Source organism: Lindgomyces ingoldianus, assembly GCF_010093535.1.
Source record: "Lindgomyces ingoldianus strain ATCC 200398 unplaced genomic scaffold BDR25scaffold_11, whole genome shotgun sequence".
In the NCBI taxonomy this organism is placed as follows: Eukaryota; Fungi; Ascomycota; class Dothideomycetes; order Pleosporales; family Lindgomycetaceae; genus Lindgomyces; species Lindgomyces ingoldianus.
The window spans coordinates 419,506-442,642 of record NW_022985172.1 but is presented as its reverse complement, the minus strand read 5'-3'; the positions used below and the strand labels follow the sequence as shown (position 1 = coordinate 442,642).

Below are 23,137 nucleotides of genomic sequence, written 5' to 3'. Positions count from 1 at the left end.
AGAATGCATTTAGAGTGGGGATATGGTGTTCAGAAATGAGTACTATGTATCAAAGGTTGGGAGGGTGGGATGTTGGGCGAAGAAGCCCATGTGAGGGGAGGAGAGGCGCAAGGATCGCCAGTTGGCAAGCGAGCGGGCCGGCACCGAAGCTCCGACACGCTAACTGTCTTTCGGTGGCGCTCATCACCCACAACGCCAGCCTCCTCATTTCATCATAACAAAACATGCCCAGCGGCCCGCATTCCCTCATGCGCACGCAAGCACCGCTGTACTAGTCACTCCCCCTCTACACATTCCATGGGCATCTGCTCTTCCTGTTTAGGCCTGAGGCGGCGGCCCTCAGACAGCCTGGTGAGTTTCAATTTTGTGGCCGCTGCAAACCCGCCAAACGTGCTGATCACCACCGTTACGTAGCGCTCCGACAGCTCGCACCTACTGGGCGACCCGTATCAACCGCATTATGGCAGCATCAACGGCCCTGGCTCCCACGGCGGCCCCCAGCTGGACCCAGAGGAGATAAGACGCCAGCGAGACGCGCTGGAGCGAATTTGTGCGCAGACGTCCGGGTTGGTCTCCCATTGCACCGCTTCAAGCCAGAGCTAATGAGCCCTCCCTTGTGCAGCAAATTAATTCACGTCTCACAAGCGACCTACACAGAGGACGGATCTAAGATGGCCTCGGAATACCCTCGCCTATTCAACGAGCGCTTCCCTCCGTCGAAGGCTCAATCAAGCCGTCCATCCTCGGCAGACGCGAGCGCCGACGAAGACGAAGCGACCTGGCTGGAACACGTGATTGGAAACACCGCAGAGACCGAGGGCAGCTGGGAGCGGGTGGAGCCCATCGAGTCTGGAGCTCTCACCATTCACTTTGGCGAAGCTCCTGGGTCCGACAGGCGGCAGGTGCGGTAACCAGCCTTGAGTGGTGCTCTGTCCTAGCGGGCAGTTGCATATTTTTTCATTACTTGATTCGGCATGCCTTAATACTGGGCCATTGTGATACCCACATTACTTTACTTCGTCTCCTTTTGTCATGTCTTGGGTGTTCAGATTTTTTTTGTTGTCTGTACATTTCCGGAGTTCTTGGCTAGCCTCATCTAGCTAGCTTCAATGACACAGTCCATTTGGCTCCCCATATTCTTACTGCATCTTGTCACCTGGCCTGGAACATGGCAGGGCATTTTGCATTAGAAAGGGGCATCCTGCTGACGCTCTCCCTGATTTCAGCAATGGGCTTCCTGAGCAGACTACTCTAACCGCATTCTATACTATGCGATCATATGCTGTGTTTGTGTTTAGCGCACAACAGCTGCATCTACCTTGGCAGAGGATTGAGCACGCTATATGTTACCAGTTTAGGCCTTTTTTTAAATCAACGCCTATCTATCCGCTTCGTCTCGCCTGGCACATCCTTAGGTTTCCAATTGCAAGGCTTGATGTCCCTTTATTTATCAAAAGCTAACCCTCATTTCCAGACTTGACACGAACACCCTGACTCAGTCTAAGAGATGGTCCGGGTCACTCTCGCCACTCACCCCAGCTAACCGTAAACGCAAGAAAGGAAGCCGCATATCGATCTACTGAAATAAACCCTTCGTCTCATCTCTATGCCATTGCACCATAGCACCATAGCACCATAGCATGACAAAATGATCCACGTCGTCTTCACCGGAAGCACAATGTCGTTGAAATCGCAATCGTGAGGGGCAGCCAATCCAGCAAGTCGAATCATGGTACAATCAGAAAATGTATCCATTGCGCCAGGCTCGCTGTTGCATATCGCACAACGGCTTTTGTCCTCCAATTTGGTTATTTTGATACTGGCGCAAAAACTGACGTTGCTAGTTCTTTGGTTAGCTTTGATTCATAACCGGACTGTGGAATGATATTGGGCCTTCTTACCACGGAAATATTTGTGATAGCTCTGTTTTCAGGCACATGAGGGTTCAGAGAAAGCGGGCTTCTCCTCGGCTGAGTTCGCTGGAGATGCCTCCGTGGTTGGGGTGGCAACATCCCTCGAGCTGCCATGTTTGCTCTTGGTTGGAGAGACTGTGAAGAAGCCAATTGGTGGCAGAGGACCAGGGCTTGGCATCGATATCCCACCGAACGGGGCCGTCTTGCGAGGGGTAGGCAGTGGAGCAGCCTCAAGATTCTTAATGATGCGAGCACCTTCCTCTTCGACCGCCTGGGTGAGCTCTTGCACTTGCCGGCTTCCCAGGTTCTCGGTTGGCATGTCAACAGAAAAGTCTATAAATTGTCGAACCATTTCCGCTGACTCGTCGTAGAACTTGTTCGTCATCTTCCGGGCAGCTTCGTTCATCGTGACGAGCAGACGTTTCTCTTGTTCAGCAGTCAGAGAGATGTCACGTTGGAGTCTCAGAGCCGTGGCCTGGACGATGGCGCGCACAGTTGGCTTAGCCGGAGCCACGGGACTTGAGGCCATCTCACTCTCTTGGAAGCCAGTGTTCGCCTGCACAAGCAAGTTAGTACATACTCTCGCAAATTTCGGATGCTTTTGAATCTGACTGACATTTCCAGTATGCTCAGCCTCCCATTGTGCCTCCAGCCTCGCCTTCACCTTCTCTTGAATATTCTTCTGTATCTCCTCGGCCCTTGGACGCGGCTTAAACTTCCGACGCACGAGCTCCGGCACTTGGATCACGGGGTTGCTGACCAGCTCAGTCTCGTATCGACCCAGAATATGTTGCCCTTGCCTGTATCCCCTCGTCTTGTTCTGCTTTCGAATCTCTTCGATCATGTCTTCGGCCAACATGTCATCCAACGGACGGCATTCTGGGGGTTCCGCATTGTCAACTGAAGGGACGGTCGAGGGCATGCGCAAGATTGTGTCGGGTTGGCCTTCGACATACGCGAGTGGGAGATCTGAGTGAGGCAGAGGAGTAAAGCTGCTGAGGCCAGGCATGGCCGTTTGTTGCTTTAGTGAAGTTTTGCTTGAGCGACGCTTCTTTGGCGTAGGAGTCCGAGTCATTTCTCTTGCAGCCATAAGATTAGTCCCCTTCTCCGCAACGGCAGCAGTCGTGGTTGCTGTCTTTCGCCGCTTTGGAGCCGGCGTTGGTGGCGAACTCATCTCGCATTCAAAGGTGTCCGCGTCGTCAAAGGCGTCGGACGAGTCGTCGATGACAGGTGCTTTTTCTTTGAGTACACGGCCTCGTTTGCTGGTTTTCAGTCCAGCGGCGGAGGTAGGTAGGTGAGCAGAGGTTGAGCCGAGTGCGAGAGAGATTTCTGGAAGAGCTGAATCCGCGTCTTGCATTGGAGTGTCTCGGGCCAGAGATACACCGCTACTACGACTCCTGTTGCCACTTGGGTTCGAAATCACTAAAGCAGTGGCAGCGTCACTACCAGCGATAATAGCAGCCCTGTCACCAGATCCCGGCGTCGAACTCGAACCCACATGCACTCCTACTCCCGATCCTGACCCAGCACCCAACCCACCAAACAAAAGCCTCCTCACGGGCGTAACTGGCAAACCCCCCATACTAGATCCCGCACTTAAGTTCCCATGGTACAAGGGCATCGTTCCGCGAGCGTTGAAGCATGGCTGACACACTTGATATGTGCAGCCTGGACACCGCCGCATGAGTGCCATGTTGCGCGAGTCGCAGATTGCGCATTTCGCTGTGTGGATTTGGACAATAGCGAAGCTGCGTGGGTTGGCGGAACAATCCATTACGGAGAATGAGGCTGAGGCGTTTGGGGTTGGGGAGGTCAGAGGGCTGGAGATAGTGAAGGGGCCTGGGGTGAGGCGTGGGTTGGCGTTAGTGTTGGGGTTGCTGCTAACTGGCCATAGAGTTGGGCCTGAAGTTGGAGTTGCAGTTAGGGCGGGAGTTGAAGTAAAGTTGAGATCGATGTTCGAACTAAGATTGGCTGGGCCGGGCGAGCTCCCGACTTGAGCGGTGAGGCCCGGGGGGGAAGACGAATTGTCAAGACTTAGCGTGCTGGATGTCATCGTGTAGACGTCGTATGTTCTTTCTGTTCAGTTCTTTGGGTGGGTGTGGTTGGCGTTTGCTAGGGTACCGAAGACCTGCTTCGGAGGGATATGCAAACACTATTCACAACTATCGTGAATGTCAGCAAGAGTCCTAAGCTACGACCGAGCGGTGTGAGGAAGAGTGCTTACCAGCCTGGGGTATGGGGACGGGATGTCGTACCTGTGGCAATTGAATGAAGATGAATCATGGCCTTGTGGCTTGTCACAACGGATGGATGGCAGACTAAGCGTAGTTAATGCACGTTAGAGTTGGACTTGGCGGATTCGACTTGGTTGGAAGGGTATGCTAGAGTTCCGTGTGCGTTGGAGTTTTGGTTGCAGAGGAGACTGAGACGGGCTAGGTTGGATTTGTTTAAGTATGGAGGGGAGGGAGGGACTAAGGAGAAGGTACAACAGGTACGTGACCCGAATAGAGTATGAACAATCGTATTTGGTGCCTCTAGTGTTGTAGGATCCTCGTATTGTACCAAATAAGACAATAGACTTAATAAGCGGCTCAGGAGCTCGCGATGACGCTGTCTAAGTCGATATGGGGGAGTGGAGGATAGGGCTGAAAGCTGAGACTGAAGCCTCTCGTATTGTGTGTAGTGAGAAAATAGTAGGATGATAACAGTGTAGAAAGCTAAGAGTTACAGTCGGCGATCGAGCCGAAGGATAGCAATCGGTGAAGGGGGATGAAAGAGTGTTTGCAGTTGATCAGGCTTTCACTTCGAGTGCCGAAAATTGGAATTGGGCGGAATGATGTGTACGGATGTGCTGCCGGTGCCGAAACAGATTTTGAATGTAGTCAAGGTATGTGCAGTGTCCGGGCCAAACTCGCTGGCTCCGGTGGCAATGTGCGCGGATGCGCTATCGAAACAAACCCCGCAAGAGGCCAAAGTATGTGGGAGTCCAAACCCAATTTCTTGGAGGATTCTGTGCTCTGCTACTGCCCCAAAAAAAGAGTGGCCGGGGTCAAGGTATTCTGAAGAGTATGTGCAAAAGTATGCTGGAGACAAGTGATAAATATCGTATTGTCCAAACCACGACAGAAATGTTGATAGGAATGGGGTCACAGACCAGGCCAGTAAAATGCAGTAATGAAATAAGAGGTGGGAATGTCTAATGTAGGTGACTTGACTTGCCTCGATTCGGTGGGTGGTAGAACAGTCGAGGGGTTGGAGTCCGGGAGGGACTTGACTTCGGTATGTGGGACGACTGGGTAGTCAAACAAGTAGATTTGCAGGTAGAGAGTGTGCTGGGTTGTCGTATCTTTGCAGAACTCAAAGGCCTAGAGCAAAGAGAGAAGATTTATATTCCTCTCATGAGTGCGAGCGCCTACACACAGCGGGAGGCGTTTGAAACTTCGTCGCGCGGATACTATTCCGAAGTCGGAGCCTGAAGCGGACGCCACAGTAAACGAGCGTGATCCAAACGCTGAACCAACAGGCTGGCATAGGCTAACTAGGCAAGAAGGTGAGTGTGTGCAGGCAGTGAATGATAAGGCTCCCGACAAATGGGAAATTAGGAGAATCGAGAGAGGGTTGAATTAGATAGCTGCTCGTGGCCACGAATCCGGGGACAGCATGTTAGCTAGTTCATGAGGTGGTGAATGTGTGGTGGTTGAATACCATGACTTGAGTCGTGGTGGTGAAAGAGTATTCGTCTTGCTGCGAAATTAGCTGCTAGACAGACCCAAGAGACTGTTCACATGAGGATGGATAGTTTTTATTGGTTACCGCATATTGATTTGATTATAGCATAGGACGAGGAAAAGTTGCTGCATGTTGCGGTCTCAATGATCCTCGGTGATCGAAACGCTGTCCTGTAAGGCCTTCACTAGACGTTGTAACTAAGTCCTTAAGCTATCAGTACTAAACTAATGTAACTTAGTCTCATATCTCATGACTGATTGCCTAAGAGAGCCTCAGCCTTGTTGAGAGGACCTATAGTGGCAACTTCTACCGGATGGCAAGGCCTCATCACGTGAAAGTTGCGCTAAGCAATTGAAAAGCACTTCTTCACACCACACTCTGTCAGCTAACTTCTTTATCGTGGCCAAACATCACACCGTAATATTCTCTCCTAGACTCGTGACGCATCCCTGGTGAAGTGCTCCTCGAATCATTTTCGGTGCATGAGTATTTCATCGTTTCATCTCTGACTCTAGCACAGTCATCAAGCGAGCTAGCTTGACCGGAGCTCTGAATGGTAAATGGGCACGACAAGAACCCTGAATATCTACATGCGCAGTATAGGTGTGATGGCGGGCACTCCGGCAGATGGCGAAGAGATGCTGCGGTGAGTCAGTCAGTGAGTGGGGCTTGCACTAATGCTTGAGCTCGAGCTTATGCTCACGCGCCGCAACGATACGTTCAGCTAGGGAGGGTTGCGAACGAACGAAATGATGAGTTGACAGTCCTTTTAGGAGTTTGATGAGGAGATTAGGTCGGGCCGGGGAGTTAGGGTGTGCAAACTTCGCGTTCTGGAGGATGTGAGGATTACGCCGCTTCAACGCACAATCATGGAAAGGGCGCTGCATTCAATTCCTTCTCTCTAGGAAGCGCATTTCAGTTTTCTCAAAAATTCAAAAGACCTCCTCCTCTCCCTTTCTTTCTTTCATTTATCATCTTCTCGCAGTCTTTCATTGGTCCTCACTTCACCGTTCTTTTGCGGTGAACTTGTGCCTGCGCCACACCCAAGCCACACGCACAGCCGAGCGGCGAACCCTTCCCGCACGTAACTCTCGGCAGCTGAAAAATCTGTGTCAAAGGACTCCCCCAATCTATCTGTGAGTCTAATGAGTAAATGGGTTGGCGGGCTCTGCCGCCCTTATTCAGGTAGAAATCTAACATTTAACCCAGATTTTTCTGGCGATTCAGGTGTCTAACGACCCTGCTGGACACGAATTCGAGGATTTCAATATCATTGTTTTAGAACTCTGCGATAACGATTACCACTACGGGAGTACCGGAACGATGAGTACCCAAGTTATGATGGGAAGTTTACCCGGAGGGAGGTCCCAGTTTATGGCAGCCAAGATGCTGGATTATCTCCATGCTCCCGTCGAGGGTTTCTACTTTCTTGGTGCTCTAACGTTCGGTGTCTGCATCCTACAAAAGCCGATCGTGTTGACGTTCAAGAGACGTCGAACAGTACTTGTACTGATGTTCATCAACCTCGTCAGCTACTTCGCCGAAACAATATACTATTTAAGTCGCGCACTCTCCGACGATGCGTACGCGGCTCCTCAACACGCTGTTATCCACTGCCTAGGATTGATCTTGGTGTGGGGTTGCTTAAGTCTCCAGCTCTCAAGGGCCGGGTCTATGATATGGCATCCATACTTTGGGGCCTTTGTTCTTGAGTTTTTGTTTGAGACGGCACTCTGCGTTCTGAGTGGAGTTTCTCTCTCTGTGAAGGATCGGTATAACAACATCCCTCTAACTTTCTGCGCACTACGAGCTCTGGCATCATTAGGCCTCAGTATCGATGGCCTTCTCATCCTCCTTTATCGCCAGACCGAGAAAGGCACTGATGAAGAAAGTCAATCCCTCCTCGGAGAACAGATCCCGGAGACCCTGGCCCAAAATGGCGGAACAAAATACGGCTCCATCGATACAGATGCTAGCAGTGATGAAGAATCTGTGGATGTAGACAAAGAGATCAAGGAACAACAGGCTAAGCGTCTCGCGGAGCAAGGCGGTTGGTTCGGCTACCTCAAATCCTTCGCCATCTTTTTGCCATACCTTTGGCCGAAAGACGACTGGCGGGTCATGCTCGCTCTTGCCATCCGCTTTGTCTATCTCATTCAGGGGCGTGTTCTCAACTTGCTGACCCCGAGACAAATCGGTATCATCACGGATAAGCTGTCTTCGGGAACACACGTCATGCCCTGGAAAGACATCGCACTCTGGACATTCTACTCCTGGTTCAACAGCTACTCTGGCTTTGGCATCCTTGACAACTTCGCCTCGTATGTCGTCCAAAACGTCGCCTACGAACGCCTCACCGCATTAGCCTTCTCCCATATCATGAACCTCTCCATGGACTTTCACACCAATAAAGACAGCGGGGAGGTTCAGAAATCGGTCGATCAAGCCAGCTCGCTGAATCAATTGATTGAGCTCGTCCTCTTCGACGTCTGCCCCGTACTCATCGACCTCGTCGTCGCCATGTGGTACGTAACGCACCTCTTCGACGCCTATATGGCCTTCATAATCCTTTTCATGGGAGTCGTATACATCTGGCTCGGAATCTACTTCACGACGCTCTCGCAACCCGCGCGACGAACATACATGGAAAAACAGCGTACCGAGAACAAAACCGTCTACGAATCCATCTCGAACTACCAGACAGTCACGTACTTTAATCGCGTGCCCTACGAGCAGGACCGCTATGGCGGTGCTGTGAAGTCGACGATCAAGGCGCAGTATACATATCTCTTCCGTTCGGTGGGCGGCCATGCGATCCAGAGTTCGGTCATGACGTTCGGCTTTGCCGGCTGCTGTATCTGGGCTATTGGCCAGATCATCGCTGGAAAGCAGCCCGTCGGGAATTTGATTACATTTATTTTATACTGGGATACGATGATGAGCCCGCTGTACATGATGGCGTACAGCTATCGACACATTTCAAGCTGCTTGATCGATTCAGAGAGGTTGTTGCAGCTCCTAGAGACGAAATCGACTGTAAACGACAACCAAGGCGCTGAAGACCTAGAAATCAAGGCTTGCAGGGTCGAATTCAAGGACGTGGATTTCGCATACGACCCCCGGAAACCTATCATTAAGAACGTCTCTTTCACCGCCGAGCCTGGCCAAACGATAGCGTTTGTCGGCGAAACCGGCGGCGGCAAGAGTACGATGCTGAAACTGTTGTTTAGATACTACGACGTTACAGGCGGCTCTATTAGCATCGATGGCCAGGATATTCGCTCGGTGACGCAGAGCAGCTTAAGAGATGCCCTTGGTGTAGTACCTCAGGATCCTGCCCTGTTTAATCAAACTATCTACGATAACATCCGCTATGCGAAGTTGACTGCTACGGAGAAGGAGATCCAAGATGCATGTCGCGCGGCTGCTATGCACGACAAAATCATGAGCTTCCCCGACGGATACAAGTCCAAAGTCGGCGAACGTGGTGTGCGCGTCTCCGGCGGCGAGCTCCAACGCATCGCTATTGCACGCGTGCTGCTGAAGAACCCGCGGATTGTCATGTTGGACGAAGCGACTAGTGCAATCGACAGCTCCATCGAAGAAAGGATCCAAGAAGCATTTAAGAAACTTAGGGCGGGACGGACCACGTTCGTTATTGCGCATAGGCTAAGCACGATTGTGGAAGCAGATGTCATTCTGGTCGTTGATCAGGGGGAGATTATTGAGCGTGGGACTCATGCTGAACTGTTGGAGAAGGGCGGGAAGTATGCTGAGTTGTGGGGGAAACAGACCGCGGGGAATCATTCAGCGGTGCCAAGTAAGGCTGGGAGTACGGTTGGCGAAGGCGATAAGAGCACGGAGTTGCTAATTGATATTACGCCACCGGAAGAACAGGGCAGTGAGGCGAGGGCTTCCGGGAGGAGTGGGGAGGAGGGAGAAGGGGAGGGCGTGGAGAGGAGGAAGCCTTGATAAGAAGAGGTAGGGAAAATGGATGCAGAGATGGATCCTAGCTGGGTGGAGGGGATGCGGCACAGGTGGCGACGAGACTTACGGAACTTGCATAGACAGCACGAAATTGCTTGCGAATCCACTACGACTATGACTGCGACTACGACTACGACTACGACTTCTAGGACGACGAGAAATGAGAAAATGATGGAGCCTAGAGCTCAAGCGTCAATTACTCGCTAGGCAACTCTGAATTTTCAAGTCGCTTTCTGCCTGGACCGGAATCCCTGTCGCCAATTACACGATGGAGGCGATCAATGTGCGGCTCTAGGAGAGGACCGTGCGAGTCGGTCGGACTCGGCAATGGGCATCAAGGATGCGGGGTATATTCACAGGGTATTTCTGATTGGGTGTCATCTATGCGATCATATCGAGAGGTGTGAATAATGTAGTGTTCATAATAAGGTTTGGAGTTGGGGGCTAGCGATTCTAATAGAAGTGGATATGCGAACCTATTGTTGGTTTGGTAGAACTCTTTATAGCTGAAAATAATAGTTTTTAGTTACAAATGAGGATTCCTGTTATCTTAAACCTTCGAATTAGTGTCTACGACGATAGTTTGTCCACTGGGCCAGTCCCGGAAAATGATAACCCCATCCTCAAAACTCGTCCGTTCAAGGTGAAAAGTGTGCTGGGAGTTGGAGTCCTTCCAATATCTCAACCCTTCATACTGTAAGTCGCATGGTGAGCCCTTCGACCCACGTTTGACTTCAACATGCCATTCATACCGCAGGCCCTCGTTTGATAAGAAGAAATCGCGGACAATCCAGCCATGCTCCTCTGCCTCATCGGAAGTTAGGACTTTCGCGACTCTGACAAGTTCGTGCTGCAGCTTCGGAAAAGCAAGTACTAGGTTTTTCAGCTGGGTATGGTCGCGATCATTCATTTGCGGGTAGTTGATTTGGAATTCTACACGATCGAGCTTCTTTCCGATGGTTTCAAGAGAGGATAGATCGGCGTTCCAGGGCTTCAAGTTCTCCATCATCCAGGGGCGTATCGATTCCGCGGCACCTAGCTTACATAGGTAAGGTGGCAACTGGATATCGAGGTGGATGTCCCTAAGGCAGTTTGGGTGATCTCGCAATGTTTTAATAAGGTCCCTGTCCACGTGGCGGGCGTAAACTGGTACTAGCCGGTCTCCAGCCTCTGGCGCTATGAGTGAGGGTTCTCCATTTTCTTTGTGGATTTCGAGGTCGTAGCAGCCGAAGCGGTCAATTGTGCGAATACGGCGAATGTCTAGGAGATGACCAGGCCGTTCTCCACAGCACTTGTCCTTGCAAGCACAGAGTGACGTGGTGCATTTTCTACGAGCGTCGCAGGCGGTTAGCCGAATATCGATACAGCGTGCTTGTCGGTAGAACTGCTGTATGCCTTCCTCGAGAATGGTCTTATTGGTGAGAAGCCACGATGGGAGCCATGGCCAGGAGAAACGTTCTTTATTGGGTGCTCCGTAGCTGAATTCGATGTGCAGAGAGAATTGGAAGAAGTACACGGGATGCTCGCGCCAGAGGTAGTGGTAGATCTGATCACGGAGTTCTCGTGCGAGGCTGAAAAATGGTGCGGCATTTGTTGGGTTTGTCTTTAAAGAGGCTGTGGAGGTGCCATCGGGGAGATGTTTTGATGCAAGACGTCTTGTAGCGCCGTCCATGGTAGATATTGTTGATGACGATTAGACTGGAACAGAACAGTGAACGGGTACCCAGAATGGTGGGAACCGTTGTTGGACGAGCTGCTAGTGCCAAGATGTAGAACCGCGCCCTTGGAGTGCCTAATCCAGTGCCAAGTTCGAGAGTAGATTTCGAAGGATGGTAAGCCTTGCAGAGAACCAACCGGGATGAACGAAGTCGTCATAGTGAAATTCGGATATTGGGGTCATGGCTGCGCCACAATATCGAGCCACACGTCGTGGGCACACATTTTCCCCACATGACGTTCCTGTGGTGACAGGCGTCGTCAGTTTAAGGCGGTGTTCGTCCGCAGTCTGTCCAGATCGGCCACATCAATTCTTCCGCGCACCGACCACGTGCAGAAGCTCGGGCCACGACTAGACCCAAAAGATCCTCCGACCGTATCCGTCGAGGTGCCTCTTGTGAAACGGCACATGTGTTAAAGACACCACGGCCCTCATCTCCTGCCACCTCCATCCTTCTTGACGTCTCTTTTCCTCCTCTTTTAATCGGCCAGCACCTCTTTATCCCCCAGTCACTGAGTGATTGTTTCGTCATGGCGATCCAAAAGAGGGTTTTGCTTCTTGCTGCGGCTGCTATCTCGTTCTTCGCGATACGATATATCCCTCAATTCACACTCTTTGAGTCTCTATTCTGGAATGCGGTGTCTGTGTATTTCGTCCTACTCACCTTGCAATTAATCTGGACGGTCATAGTGTATCCGCTCTGTTTTAGCCCCTTGCGTCATCTCCCTTCGCCCCCGGTACAGACCCAAGATTTGTGATCTCCAACCGTCATAGTCGTTAACTTTAGAGTAGAATTCGAACTTCCTCCTCGGCCACTTTAGTAGGATTTTTAAAGACCCTACGGGCGAGCCCCAAAGAGACTGGATCGATACTGTCCCCAATGATGGTGTTTTGTATTATCGATTCCTTTTCAATGAACCACGTGTTCTTATTACAAACCCAAAAGCACTAGCGGAAGTCCTAGTGCAGAGGAATTATGAATTTATCAAACCTCAGCGTATTCGGGAAAGTCTTGGCCGCCTTCTTGGGGTTGGAATTTTACTAGCAGAAGGCGATGAACATAAGGTAAGTTTTGTAAATTCACACTTCAATGCATACCTAACGATTCCAGCGCCAACGGAGAGCTTTGATGCCGGCATTCTCATTTCGTCATATCAAAGACCTATACCCAATATTCTGGTCGAAGTCTCGGGAAATGACCGCAGCAATTAAAGCGTCTTTGACAGATGATTCCGCAACATCATCAGTCGTCGAAATCCGTGAGTGGGCTTCTCGGGCGACGCTCGATATTATCGGTGTGGCAGGCATGGGCCAAGATTTCGGAGCCATTGAGAACCCGGCAAATGAACTCAATGTAACGTACCGCACCATCTTTGCTGCTGGCCGTGGTGCCCAGATTCTCCAACTCATCGCTAGTCAATTCCCGCAGTGGCTTTTCCGTGCTCTACCTATGAAGAGGAACGAGGAAATAGCAACCGCTATCAAGACAATCAAGAAGGTAGCTGCCGACTTGATCCGAGACAAGAGGGCAAATCTCGAGAAAGGCGGCCGTAGTGACCTGGACATTCTATCCGTGGCGATCGAATCCGGTGGCTTCAGCGATGAAGATCTTGTCAACCAGCTCATGACCTTCTTAGCCGCGGGCCATGAAACCACTGCATCAGCCATGACCTGGGCCGTGTACCTCTTATGCAAGCATCCCGAAGTGCAAATTCGACTTAGAGAAGAAATCCGCTCTTCCCTTCCCGCCCTCAATGACCCTGACGCCAAGATCTCCTCAACCGATATCGACCATTTGCAATACCTTAATGCCGTACTAAACGAAACAATGCGCATCTTCCCTCCCGTACCCCTCACTCTCCGAGAAACCGTCCACGACACCACCATTCAAGGCCAATTCGTCCCCAAAGAAACTACCGTCATAATCAGCCCCTGGGCCATCAACACCTCGAAAGCCCTCTGGGGTGATGACGCCCGCGAATTTAACCCAGATCGGTGGATGGGTCAAGGCCGGGCAAATACCGGTGGTGCAGACTCCAATTACGCTGTGACGACTTTCTTGCATGGGCCGAGAAGTTGCATTGGCAAGGATTTCGCCAAAGCCGAGTTTGCGTGTCTTATGGCGGCGTTGGTGGGGCAGTTTGAATTCGAGTTGGAAGACCCGAATTGGAAATTAGAGATTCAGGGTGGAATTACGGCGAGGCCGAAGGGTGGCCTTAGGGTGAAGTTGACACCGGTTGAGGGCTGGTAGGGTTTGGATGAGATATATGAAGGCTTTCTTGCTAGAGACTCTTAAACTCTGGCACTTAACTTGGCTTGCCATCCAGCATTTTATGTGCAGATAGAATAAATACATCAGTTTCTTCGATGAATTTGCAATGGTTAGGTGAAGGTAGTACTACAATTAATCTAGTAAATCTATGGTTCGGCGGCATAATCCCAAGTGTAATATCTTCTGAGTCTATACCACTTTCCGAAAGCCTCTCACCTTAGTCCTAGACATTGCATTGTAACAGCAGAACGGCTGACAGTATAACACCAAATACAACTCCTATGAAGATGACTGGTACCCCTTAAGTACTCGTTTTTACAACCCTCTTTAGCTAACATGGAATAAATCTTCGTATCTTCGTGTCATCGTACGCTGGGTTAGGAACCAGTGAAGTGATAATTGGGCACTTTATACCGGGATTATAGAGGTGGAAGTGGCTAAATATTGTTGAGGGTGCCTGTGAGATATATTTTGGCCATACTTCTAGTGTCTGAAGTCACCGGGGAGGACTCCGGGACTGGTTCAAATTGTGGTGGCATTTCCAACGCCGGATAAAGTCCCCAAAATTGGAGAAGATAATTAGTACTAGCTAAATTGCGAATATAGAGACTTCCGGTAGTCCTGTGGGAAGAGTGTCTGTTGAGTCTATTGAAAGTGGGGTTGTTGTTTTGGGGAAGTTTTATGTAATAGTCTATCTCTGTGGATATTTTCCCGCTGACTTTGAGTCAAACTATTGATAAGGGCTTCAGAGTTATTGAGGATGGGTCTGAGTAAATTACTAGGTCGCCTGCATTGAAGCATCAAACGAGTAAGTCTGCAGGTATATTTGAGACATCTAAAGGGAATGTGAGAAGCTAATAACGAGTACTACATTTAGTCACCTAACTTGGGGCTTAGCAAGAGTTGTTCATTATGGAACTTTACAACTTGCCAACGATCTCCCTGATTGTAGAGGAGTGTTCAGAGATTTAATTCGCATACTGAGTTCCATGATGAGGGAATAATTGCCGTATTTACATCCTGTCATCGTTTTCAAAAACAATTCGGCTAAAAGGTCCACCATCCAGTGCCACGATGACTGCCGTTTACTGGACTCGCCCCCTTATATCCACGTCTCAGAAGGATTCTTATCCGCCATTCAATGAGGAAAGCAATAGGGTCAGCCACATGTCTACGAACAAGCTAACAAGAACGAAAAATGTGGTCCAATCACTCAGTGAGGATTCGCGGTTGTCAGTCCTAAGTTTCTGAGAGTCATTGTTAGAGTCACCTAAAGGTGCGAATTGAAGTCACTAGAACTAGAATGTTCATTCTGAGAGCCTGATACCCCCTGCACATCTTTCGATTTAGTTTCCCACTTCGCAGTAATTGCGGATGCAGCATTTGAACTCGTGAAACTTGGAGAAGTATCGATTTCCTGGTTGAAAGTAATTTGCAAAGTCGAGAAATTGTGCTCTTTATCGTTAGTTGAAGTACCATAGCAATCTTTAGAGTCGTAGAAACCTTAAATCCATTGTTGAAAATGAAAAAAGTACCAAGCCGAACGTCGTCAAGGGAGATTGTTGTGGGGTTCTCCATCATGGAATTAATGAAGGCGGAGGTTAGCTATGGATGATAGTTGTAAGCTAGGTGGCATGATAATTTGGGTGTAGTGGGAGACCTAGGATGCGGTCGTAATCAAAACAGGGGAGGCAACACGACGGACAAGATTCTGAAGACCATTTGTTTTTAAGGGAAATATCACAGATAGTGGTCGCTGATATCATCAATAGACTGACTACTCCCCTTGATTGTTTGTCTTGAAGTGATCCATGTGACCCATATCGCAGGTTCAAAAGGCTGCCCCGGGGTAAACAATAATTTTTTCTCTTTCGCTCTCTTTCACCAATATAAAGTCACGCTCTATGTAAGTCTTTCTGTAAGTAGCGGTTGTTCAGGAGGGCTGCACTGTGCAGGGGAGTATAATGCTTATATGGGATAGAGGAGAAAAATTACACCGCTATGTCCTCGATCAGACCAACCTTCCCAACCTTCCCAACCAACAAATCCACAAGCCCATAACCCTTCCTTGTTCCAGTAGGAACTCAGCCACTCTAACTTCACATATTGGTTAGCTAACTACGGCAGCTAAAGCCTACAGCATGCTTGACCTCATCAGCCTAGTGGATAGGTCCGATAAGCCAGGTCCCCGCAAGGCATGCGACCAAGACCCACGGCCGCCCTTGAATTTGCATCCGCAACAGAGTGGCTTGGAGTTTTCTAGCCTTAGCAGGATTAAGAAGCGGGAGGTTTCTTCGAGCCTGAGGTCTTTTCGCTCTATTCGTGCATGTCCGAACCCTGCTTTAGATATCTGGGGCGATACTGCGTTAGAGTTCACCAATCCTCCACACCCTCAAGACAGGAGCGGCAAGAATAATGCGACTAGTGTTAAGATTAAAGGTTCCTCTGGTCGTGATTTCGCGAGTGAGTTGCATAACCATCCTGGTGATATGTGGGAAACGATGTACTAATACCCCGTAGCCAAAGGTTTCGTTCGCAAAGACTATGTGTCGATGTGGAAGGGGAAGAAGGGAGCCAGTGAAACGCCCCCAGTTTCAGAGCCCGAGAAGTTCGGCTCCAACGATAACCTCGAACTCTTCCAACCATCACCACTTCCCGGATCTTCTAAAGAGATCCTTGTTCGTGTTGGTTCTGGTACGCGTATAATGGAAAACAAGTTTGTTCAAACCCCGTCATCAAAAATTCCCCTTCCTCCTAGCAAGTCTATTGGGGATATCCAGGCGCAAACATCTACTTTCAAAAAGCCTGCCGTTGTTCTCTCTTCTAGACTGCCCATCCTTCCCATTACGACATCGCTAAAGGGAATGCGAGAAGGTTCAGTGAAGAACAAGACGATGAGCACCACGCCTCCTGGATCCTCGACACATCCTTTGCCCAGTTCTAGAAGCCCTTCCTTTCCATCGGGTCTGGACAGCCCACTGGCGGTTACCATACCCTGCAGCCCGCTACTTTCCATAACGCGTCCCAAAGAGGTGCAAATACAGAACCCACATAATGATGGAGAGGCTAAGGCTTCTTTACGACTATCCATGGCCCTTGCAAGTATGGAACAAGGACCCAAATACGACGGTAATCTTAAGGTCGTTTCACGGTCGGCCACTACCCTTTCAGTCACGACTCCAATAGAAGTGTATTCCCAAGAGCCCCAGGACTACGGTAGAATTTCTCCTGCTCCAAAAGTGCCACCTAGATTTTGGATGATGACGCCTAAAGAGGTATTTTCCCAGGCACCACAAGACGACAGCGATCCCGAAGTTGCTCCAAAAACACCTCTCCCCACTGTTTCGAAGCCGACTGCTTCCCCAGGGTGGACGCCTGACAGGACTCCCAATTCGAAGCTTTCAAAACTCTCTATGACCTTAGTTAAGACGATACATTCGCAAGAGACATTCATTCCAATTCATCCAATCCCTGCTCCCTCAACTACCCCACCTCTGCCGGAGATCATTCCGCCTCCACAACCAGCACAGTCTGCCACGGGAGGGCTCACAGTCTCCGGCGCTCTAAACGTTATTCTCGGTCTCCTAGCCTCCGCTTCCGTGAGCTTTGAAGTGGAGCATCTCGGAGAAGTGGTCGCTGATGAGTTGGTCCAAAAGATGTGGTACAACTTTCTCATTGGAGTCATACTATGCATTTTATTATTCATTTGGGGTGACTGGGCAAATGGATTGCTCAGGCTTCCGGAGAGTATCGGCTTCTTGGTTGGTCGGAAGGTTGGTTCAATCGCCCGTGCTGCCTCAGATGGATATCGAGATGGTCGTGATTATTAAATTGCTTACATAGGAAGCATATATTCGTGCATGAGGGCATTTTGAAAATGCTGAACTAGAAAACATACTTAGAAGAGTATGAATCATTGCCTGCGTCTGGACACGTTCGATCACCAGAAATAAGTAGACCCAAAATGCGAGCTTAGAAATACCCTGGCAACTTTACTTTAACAGTTTCTAGTATTTTCAACTCGTGATTATAGGAGGCCACTCTTACTAGCAGGACTTCACTCCAAAGTCCGGGGATCGGGACTTCCATGGCCTTGAAACCTTGAACGGCGCGGTCACGTGATATATCAGAATAACCACTGTATGAATATTCGCCGCGCCATTCATCTACATGTGCTGGCAAAAGCTGTAACAAAGAGCTTAAATATCACCTTAAATAATACTAGATCCTGCTTAGCGGTGTGATATTCGAGGAAACCACCTGCATGTTCTTGCACAAACGCAACGCAGATATCTCCGAATAATGCAGCGAAACTCCTCCTATTCGTTCAAATGTCCCAAACGATTGAGGCTCGTATAAATCCAGTTTCAGCCCTGTCAGGAACGAGATGGAAGAAATGTGAGAATGCGGGGTCCCGGTCGGGCCGCTGGTTAGACGGGTTCGGCCCCGCTATCACCGAAAGAGGTATATCATACCTGCGCAAGCTTCAAATTCGACAAACCAAAACTATTTGCATTAAAACTGCTAAGCGATTATTCATTCCGGTCTCTAATCCCAGGCCCAGCGGTTCTGTAATTTTGCGAAAATGCCGAACGGTCAATGGGTCATAGGAGATTTATTCAAGAAGGATTACGGCCACGCAGGAAGCATCAAGAATCTGTGGGAATTGAGATGGATGTTTCCATGTCGAAGGGGTGTGTATCCATTTCATGACGGGAAGTTTGAGGATTTTGAGCCAATGTAATTTCCCCTCCCCCATCGCTTTTTCGATAGAGCTACTCACTATGCAAAGATTCGACCACCTGATCGTAAAGAACATCAACGACCCCTTCTCCGACAACTATACCAACGCATTCTTCCCAACGGGTGAAAGGCTAGCGAAAGAAGCGGAAGCAATGGAAGCAAAGGATCAAGAGGCTGCGAGGAAATTGTACCTGCGTGCGAATGCTGTGTTTCGGCTTGCCCGGTTTCCGTATATTGGGACGGATTTGAAGAGGCAGGTTTTTGAGGCGCAGAAGGGGGTGTACTTGAAGGGAAGTAAGCTTTGGGAGGTTCCGATCACAGAGACGGTGATACCACACAAGTATGCGAGTAATGGGGATGGTAACGAAATTCCACTCTATATTAGACAGCCGAAGAGTGCGAGTGAGGGGAACAAATGTCCGGTTGTGCTTCTCGTAACGGGTTTGGATGGCCATAGACCCGATAATACAGAGGTTGTATTTCCTCGCGTATTAGCAGGTACACAACTGAACTGACGGAAACAGCGGACAGATGAACATCTTAAGCGCGGATGGGCGACAGTCATCTGCGACATCCCTGGCACCACCGTCGACTGCCCTGCCAATAAAACTGACCCTCTGTCCCCAGATCGTCTCTTCTCGTCGATTCTTGAATGGGTCCATGCACAGCCACAATTCAACTCCAAAAAGATTATCGCCTGGGGTCTGTCGGCTGGTGGTTACTACGCCATTCGTCTAGCGCATACCCACAAAGATATGCTTACAGGATCGGTAGGCCATGGCGCCGGGACCCATCATTACATTGGGCGCGAGTGGTTGGATCAGATTGCGAAACATGAGTATCCATTCGGGCTTGAGAGAGCGTATTGCGAAAAGTATGGGTACAAGGATTTCGAAGAGATGAAAGAGAAGTGTCAGAAGACATTCTCGCTGGTCAGTGGCGAAGGCGAAGGAGTGCCAGTGGTCGCGATGGGAATGAAGAGTTGCCGAATGTTGTTGATTAACGGAGTTTTGGATGGGTGCATGCCAGTGGAGGACAGTATGTTGTTGGCAGAGTACGGAAGCCCGAAAGAGATGCGATTTATTCAAGAAAGATTCCATATGGGGTATCCGGAGGCGAACTCAGTAGTCTACCCATGGATGGAAGAGGTCATGTCGTAAGGCGGATTGAGGCCAGCCAAGAATCCCCAATGATAAAGCAAAGGATCTATCAATATGTTCTGGATATATTTCCCGTCGTGGGTTCTGGAGCCTAGAATTCATTACTAACGAAACTTAGTGCAGCGTGTGCGGTACGTTATATCACAAGTATCAGAAAAGCGCTTATTATCCCGGACATTGGCGTCCCAAGAACTGCGCCAACATTTGCACCATAGCATCTCCATGCTTTCTGAAGTCACTCGCCCCCATTCCTAATATTTTTCCAATCTGTCTTCCTCTCTCACTTCCCGTTCCTCTGTGTAACATTGAACTCCATCCGGGTGTACATCTCCTCGCCGAGATTCTCATCTCCACTTTGGTCGTTGGAATCGCCCCTGCGCATGCTTTCGTCCGTCTAGCCTCTCTCCCTCTTTTAGCAGCCATCCTATGGCGATGTGTTCCCAGGTGCATGGGGCATATGGCCCGGATGCCATGAGATTTAATGCTTGGTGGCTATGCGATATCGTTCTATATGTAATACATCGATATTGTGCTGCTGAGCTGATGGGACTTTAGTACTGGCATCTTGTGGGTGGTTTGAAGCTTGCGTCCGAATTAAATAAAGAGACTGGGGAATCTACGGCGCAGCTTACGTTCACCAGTAAGGCGGAAAATAAAATAATCGAGGATCGGGGTAGTAGAGGGCTCGAAAGAGTGAAGTTCGGGTTCTAGGTGCCGACAAATTGGAGATTCGTCAACACGCCCTACGCAGCCAAGAACATCCCAAGGTTCTCTGACTACGACATAGGTTACATTCTAAATCGGAAGGTGTTCTTACTGCCCACCTTAGGAGTCATCGAGATTTCCTATCCCGTCTTAGACGTCTCGGGGCTAGCTCTGACATCGAAGTCACGAACAAACTTTTCTCCTTCCACAAGATACCTGTCTTCACTAGACATAGCGATTTGATCACCACCGAAGAAATAGTGATTCTGTTCTTTGCCACAAGATGCTTAGGATTAGGCGTGAATTTTGTGGAAAGGGGGGCATACAGCATTGTCGCTTTCTTCGCAGCTGGACTAGGTTTCGATGATCCGAGGGACTTGCCTCCTTTCTATAACCCTTACTCTGAAATCTATTCCATTCGGCAACTTCAGAGGTAGGAATTCCTCCCACTCTCTGTTGTTTGATAATTGGAGTCACCAATCTGACGGTCACGTAGCGTCTTCTGGTACTAAACGAAACCCCATTGAGTTTCTTCTGTTTGTCATTTCTTGTTACTTGGGATTTCGAAACTTAGGAGAGGAAGTGTGATTCCCAGAGATTTGAGAGCCTTTACTACGTTTCTGGTCTCCGGAGTCATGCATCTTGTTATCGACATTTCGGCTGGTATTCCCATGAGCAAAGGAAGTAGCAAAATCCTTGGCGAGTCCTACCCACACGCAAATGATTAACAGGTCTAAGCAAAACTGAAAAAAGCAGGATTTCGGCCAAAGTTCACGTCGAGCGAAGATTAACTCGGTGACGGCGACATCGCTATCTTTGACTGAGGCCATATATAATACCTATCGGAACCATCCTCCCATTCCAATCGTAAAGCCTTAGCTGAGGAAATAACCGGAGTAACCGCAATAGTTGCAAGGCTACGCCTCAACCCCTTCGTTCTATTAATATCTTAAAATTAAATGTAGTTCCTGCTGTGTTAACATCAGTTCCATATCTTGACTAGCACCCGTGGCGTAGGTCCGAACATAAGCCCACTCAGAAGTGTGGGAATGAAAGATGACGTCTTTGTAGCAATTAAACCAGACGCGAACTTGTACAACTCCATAACTGCATACCCATCGCAAAGTATAGATTTTGCAACCTAGTTTCAACATTCCCCATGTCCTTCGACGGCCGGTATGCCGAGCATTCTTGTCACGGGGCTTCGCGTTTCAGGACCACTCGTTGATGAAACCGCCAACGCAACACCCCATCTTGGCACACCCCTGCACTTCAGCGTCCCAACCCAACCCCAATCTAATCAGAACTCCAAAATTTCCTCCTGTTCATGTATCTACTAAAGACTCAGCCATGGCAATCTCTCGACGCATGCTAATAAGCCTCTCCACGATCCTCCTTGTCTTCACCATTCTGGCCATCTCGCTTTCCACCGCTTTTCAAGCACGTCATCCCGCAAAAATCCCACAACTCACACTCGCAGAAGCCGCCAAACCAGGGCAAGCAGAGCCAGAAATCAAAGGAAAGACCAATGGGACTACCTTGGATCGTACAGACATCGATATCGAATCTGCAACATCTGTCGCTTGGGCTGCAATCATTTCCATCCCAGCGATATCACGATCGACGTCGGTTGACGAAGGATTTATCGGCCTGACGCCGACACCGCAACCCCCGCGGACAACTGTAGATGAGGGATATATCGGACCGATCGAAACGGAACAAGCACCCATCCCACCGATACCATCGCCCGCAGGCCCACAGTTCCCCATCCTCGCCCTCTCGTATACCGGGTCTGGAGGACCGAAGCACTGTCGCGGCGAGCTGATACATGAGCTGAGAATCCCGCCTCCTGCATCTGCACACAAGAATGGGTCTTGTGTCGACTTGCCTACTATGGCGCGTTGCGGAGTGTTCTTTGCTGGGAAAGACGATAATTGCGAGGCAGAGTTGTTTAATATGCCGGGTTGTTTGAACACAACGAGGTCCTATGTGAATACGGTTGTGTTTATGCCGGAGGAGAGGGTAGTTGGTGCGTTGTGGAAGAGTATGTGGGTCAGGTGTGGAATTGACGCACCAGAGGCTGGGTTGTTGGATCCGAGTGTTCTAGGAGACCTGCTTGTTAAGCCAGGTGGGTGAGTTAGGAGGAGGCGTGACCACGATGACCAATTCGGAATGCTGCTATTGGCAACCACCTTCGATCTAGGGCCATAGGCAACCCTGTTCACTTCATACCTTGTGCTTGGTCCTCTTTGAGGCCTCTCTCAATGGATTAGCGTGGTGGAATCCCACAAGGTTAACAGACTTGCAGAGGGGAGGGAATGTACTACAGGTGGGAAGTTGACGAAAGAACAGTGGAGGGGTAATATCATTGAGGAAAGGGGTAGGGAGAAATACTGAGACTAAGTAACAACTTCGTAAACATCTGATGGCAAATGTGAAAGATTGAGGAAGTATTCAATGACGAGATATCCACGCGTATGAGGGCAGACAAGAAAATAGAAGAAGTAAAATCGCAATAGGGAAGAAAACAAGAAAAATCCCCACAACAGGGTAGAATTGCCAGAGTGGTCATCAGGCCAGGGTATCTGAGATAACAAAGCAGAATATAAGCTGACCTACGTTGCGCAGAATTTCTTCCTAACATCCTAGTTATAGGCATAGCTCTAGGGTTAGCTCCGTGGAAGATGTTCATTATAACTCTATGGAGGTAAATTTGTCATCTCAATCCTTGTTTTCCCCCTTCTGCTCCCCTATATATGTTTTGTACTTATTTAATAGAATTGTGAGGAAATGAGGAAAATAACAACTCTGTTGCCCTTTCCTTGTAAATACTTATATAACCAGTGCGAAGAGTTGTTGTAAGGCCGAGATGGCCCTTACGCGCGACGGGTATATATACTATTCTGTACGC

At 49.4% G+C, this 23,137-nt stretch overlaps 9 protein-coding genes across 9 annotated transcripts; 6 read left to right on the top strand and 3 right to left on the bottom strand.

The window, feature by feature from the left end:
- Nucleotides 1-203: 203 nt before the first annotated feature.
- Nucleotides 204-1,224, top strand: BDR25DRAFT_258749 (uncharacterized protein). Its single transcript, XM_033686550.1, has 3 exons — nt 204-351; nt 415-566; nt 623-1,224. The coding sequence occupies exons 1-3, from the start codon at nt 298-300 to the stop codon at nt 909-911; spliced, it is 495 nt and encodes a 164-aa protein (XP_033549249.1). The 5' UTR covers nt 204-297; the 3' UTR covers nt 912-1,224.
- A 154-nt stretch (nt 1,225-1,378) lies between these two features.
- Nucleotides 1,379-6,137, bottom strand: BDR25DRAFT_353434 (uncharacterized protein; the record flags this gene model as incomplete). Its single annotated transcript, XM_033695166.1, has 19 exons — nt 1,379-1,410; nt 1,463-1,500; nt 1,531-1,597; nt 1,635-1,840; nt 1,876-1,979; nt 2,011-3,989; nt 4,035-4,065; nt 4,138-4,206; nt 4,251-4,335; nt 4,414-4,578; nt 4,717-5,127; nt 5,184-5,278; nt 5,334-5,447; nt 5,502-5,547; nt 5,571-5,653; nt 5,683-5,690; nt 5,727-5,791; nt 5,897-5,965; nt 6,052-6,137. The coding sequence occupies 19 exons, from the start codon at nt 6,135-6,137 to the stop codon at nt 1,379-1,381; spliced, it is 3,753 nt and encodes a 1,250-aa protein (XP_033549248.1).
- Nucleotides 6,138-7,016: 879 nt separating this feature from the next.
- BDR25DRAFT_220727 (uncharacterized protein) lies at nt 7,017-9,614 on the top strand (the record flags this gene model as incomplete). The annotated part of the gene is made up of 1 exon (XM_033685007.1): nt 7,017-9,614. The coding sequence occupies one exon, from the start codon at nt 7,017-7,019 to the stop codon at nt 9,612-9,614; it is 2,598 nt and encodes an 865-aa protein (XP_033549247.1).
- A 207-nt stretch (nt 9,615-9,821) lies between these two features.
- BDR25DRAFT_392836 (uncharacterized protein) lies at nt 9,822-11,590 on the bottom strand (the record flags this gene model as incomplete). The annotated part of the gene is made up of 5 exons (XM_033698227.1): nt 11,335-11,590; nt 10,186-11,284; nt 9,951-10,010; nt 9,897-9,920; nt 9,822-9,866 (listed from the first exon to the last, which is right to left on the bottom strand). The coding sequence occupies exons 1-5, from the start codon at nt 11,502-11,504 to the stop codon at nt 9,822-9,824; spliced, it is 1,398 nt and encodes a 465-aa protein (XP_033549246.1). The 5' UTR covers nt 11,505-11,590.
- A 129-nt stretch (nt 11,591-11,719) lies between these two features.
- BDR25DRAFT_283821 (cytochrome P450) lies at nt 11,720-13,698 on the top strand. Its single transcript, XM_033688081.1, has 3 exons — nt 11,720-12,083; nt 12,139-12,411; nt 12,458-13,698. Exons 1-3 carry the CDS (start codon nt 11,877-11,879, stop codon nt 13,595-13,597), a joined length of 1,620 nt encoding a protein of 539 aa, XP_033549245.1. The 5' UTR covers nt 11,720-11,876; the 3' UTR covers nt 13,598-13,698.
- Nucleotides 13,653-15,196, bottom strand: BDR25DRAFT_353430 (uncharacterized protein; the record flags this gene model as incomplete). Its single annotated transcript, XM_033695165.1, has 12 exons — nt 13,653-13,815; nt 13,876-13,918; nt 13,955-14,108; nt 14,137-14,309; nt 14,338-14,453; nt 14,505-14,544; nt 14,600-14,665; nt 14,698-14,744; nt 14,798-14,830; nt 14,889-14,948; nt 14,977-15,121; nt 15,154-15,196. 12 exons carry the CDS (start codon nt 15,194-15,196, stop codon nt 13,653-13,655), a joined length of 1,083 nt encoding a protein of 360 aa, XP_033549244.1.
- A 563-nt stretch (nt 15,197-15,759) lies between these two features.
- BDR25DRAFT_312948 (uncharacterized protein) lies at nt 15,760-17,448 on the top strand (the record flags this gene model as incomplete). Its single annotated transcript, XM_033691343.1, has 2 exons — nt 15,760-16,081; nt 16,139-17,448. 2 exons carry the CDS (start codon nt 15,760-15,762, stop codon nt 17,446-17,448), a joined length of 1,632 nt encoding a protein of 543 aa, XP_033549243.1.
- A 680-nt stretch (nt 17,449-18,128) lies between these two features.
- Nucleotides 18,129-19,555, top strand: BDR25DRAFT_258741 (alpha/beta-hydrolase). The gene is made up of 3 exons (XM_033686549.1): nt 18,129-18,358; nt 18,411-18,834; nt 18,886-19,555. The coding sequence occupies exons 1-3, from the start codon at nt 18,204-18,206 to the stop codon at nt 19,519-19,521; spliced, it is 1,215 nt and encodes a 404-aa protein (XP_033549242.1). The 5' UTR covers nt 18,129-18,203; the 3' UTR covers nt 19,522-19,555.
- A 2,021-nt stretch (nt 19,556-21,576) lies between these two features.
- Nucleotides 21,577-22,362, top strand: BDR25DRAFT_324312 (uncharacterized protein; the record flags this gene model as incomplete). The annotated part of the gene is made up of 1 exon (XM_033692152.1): nt 21,577-22,362. One exon carries the CDS (start codon nt 21,577-21,579, stop codon nt 22,360-22,362), a length of 786 nt encoding a protein of 261 aa, XP_033549241.1.
- Between the last annotated feature and the right edge of the window lie 775 nt (nt 22,363-23,137).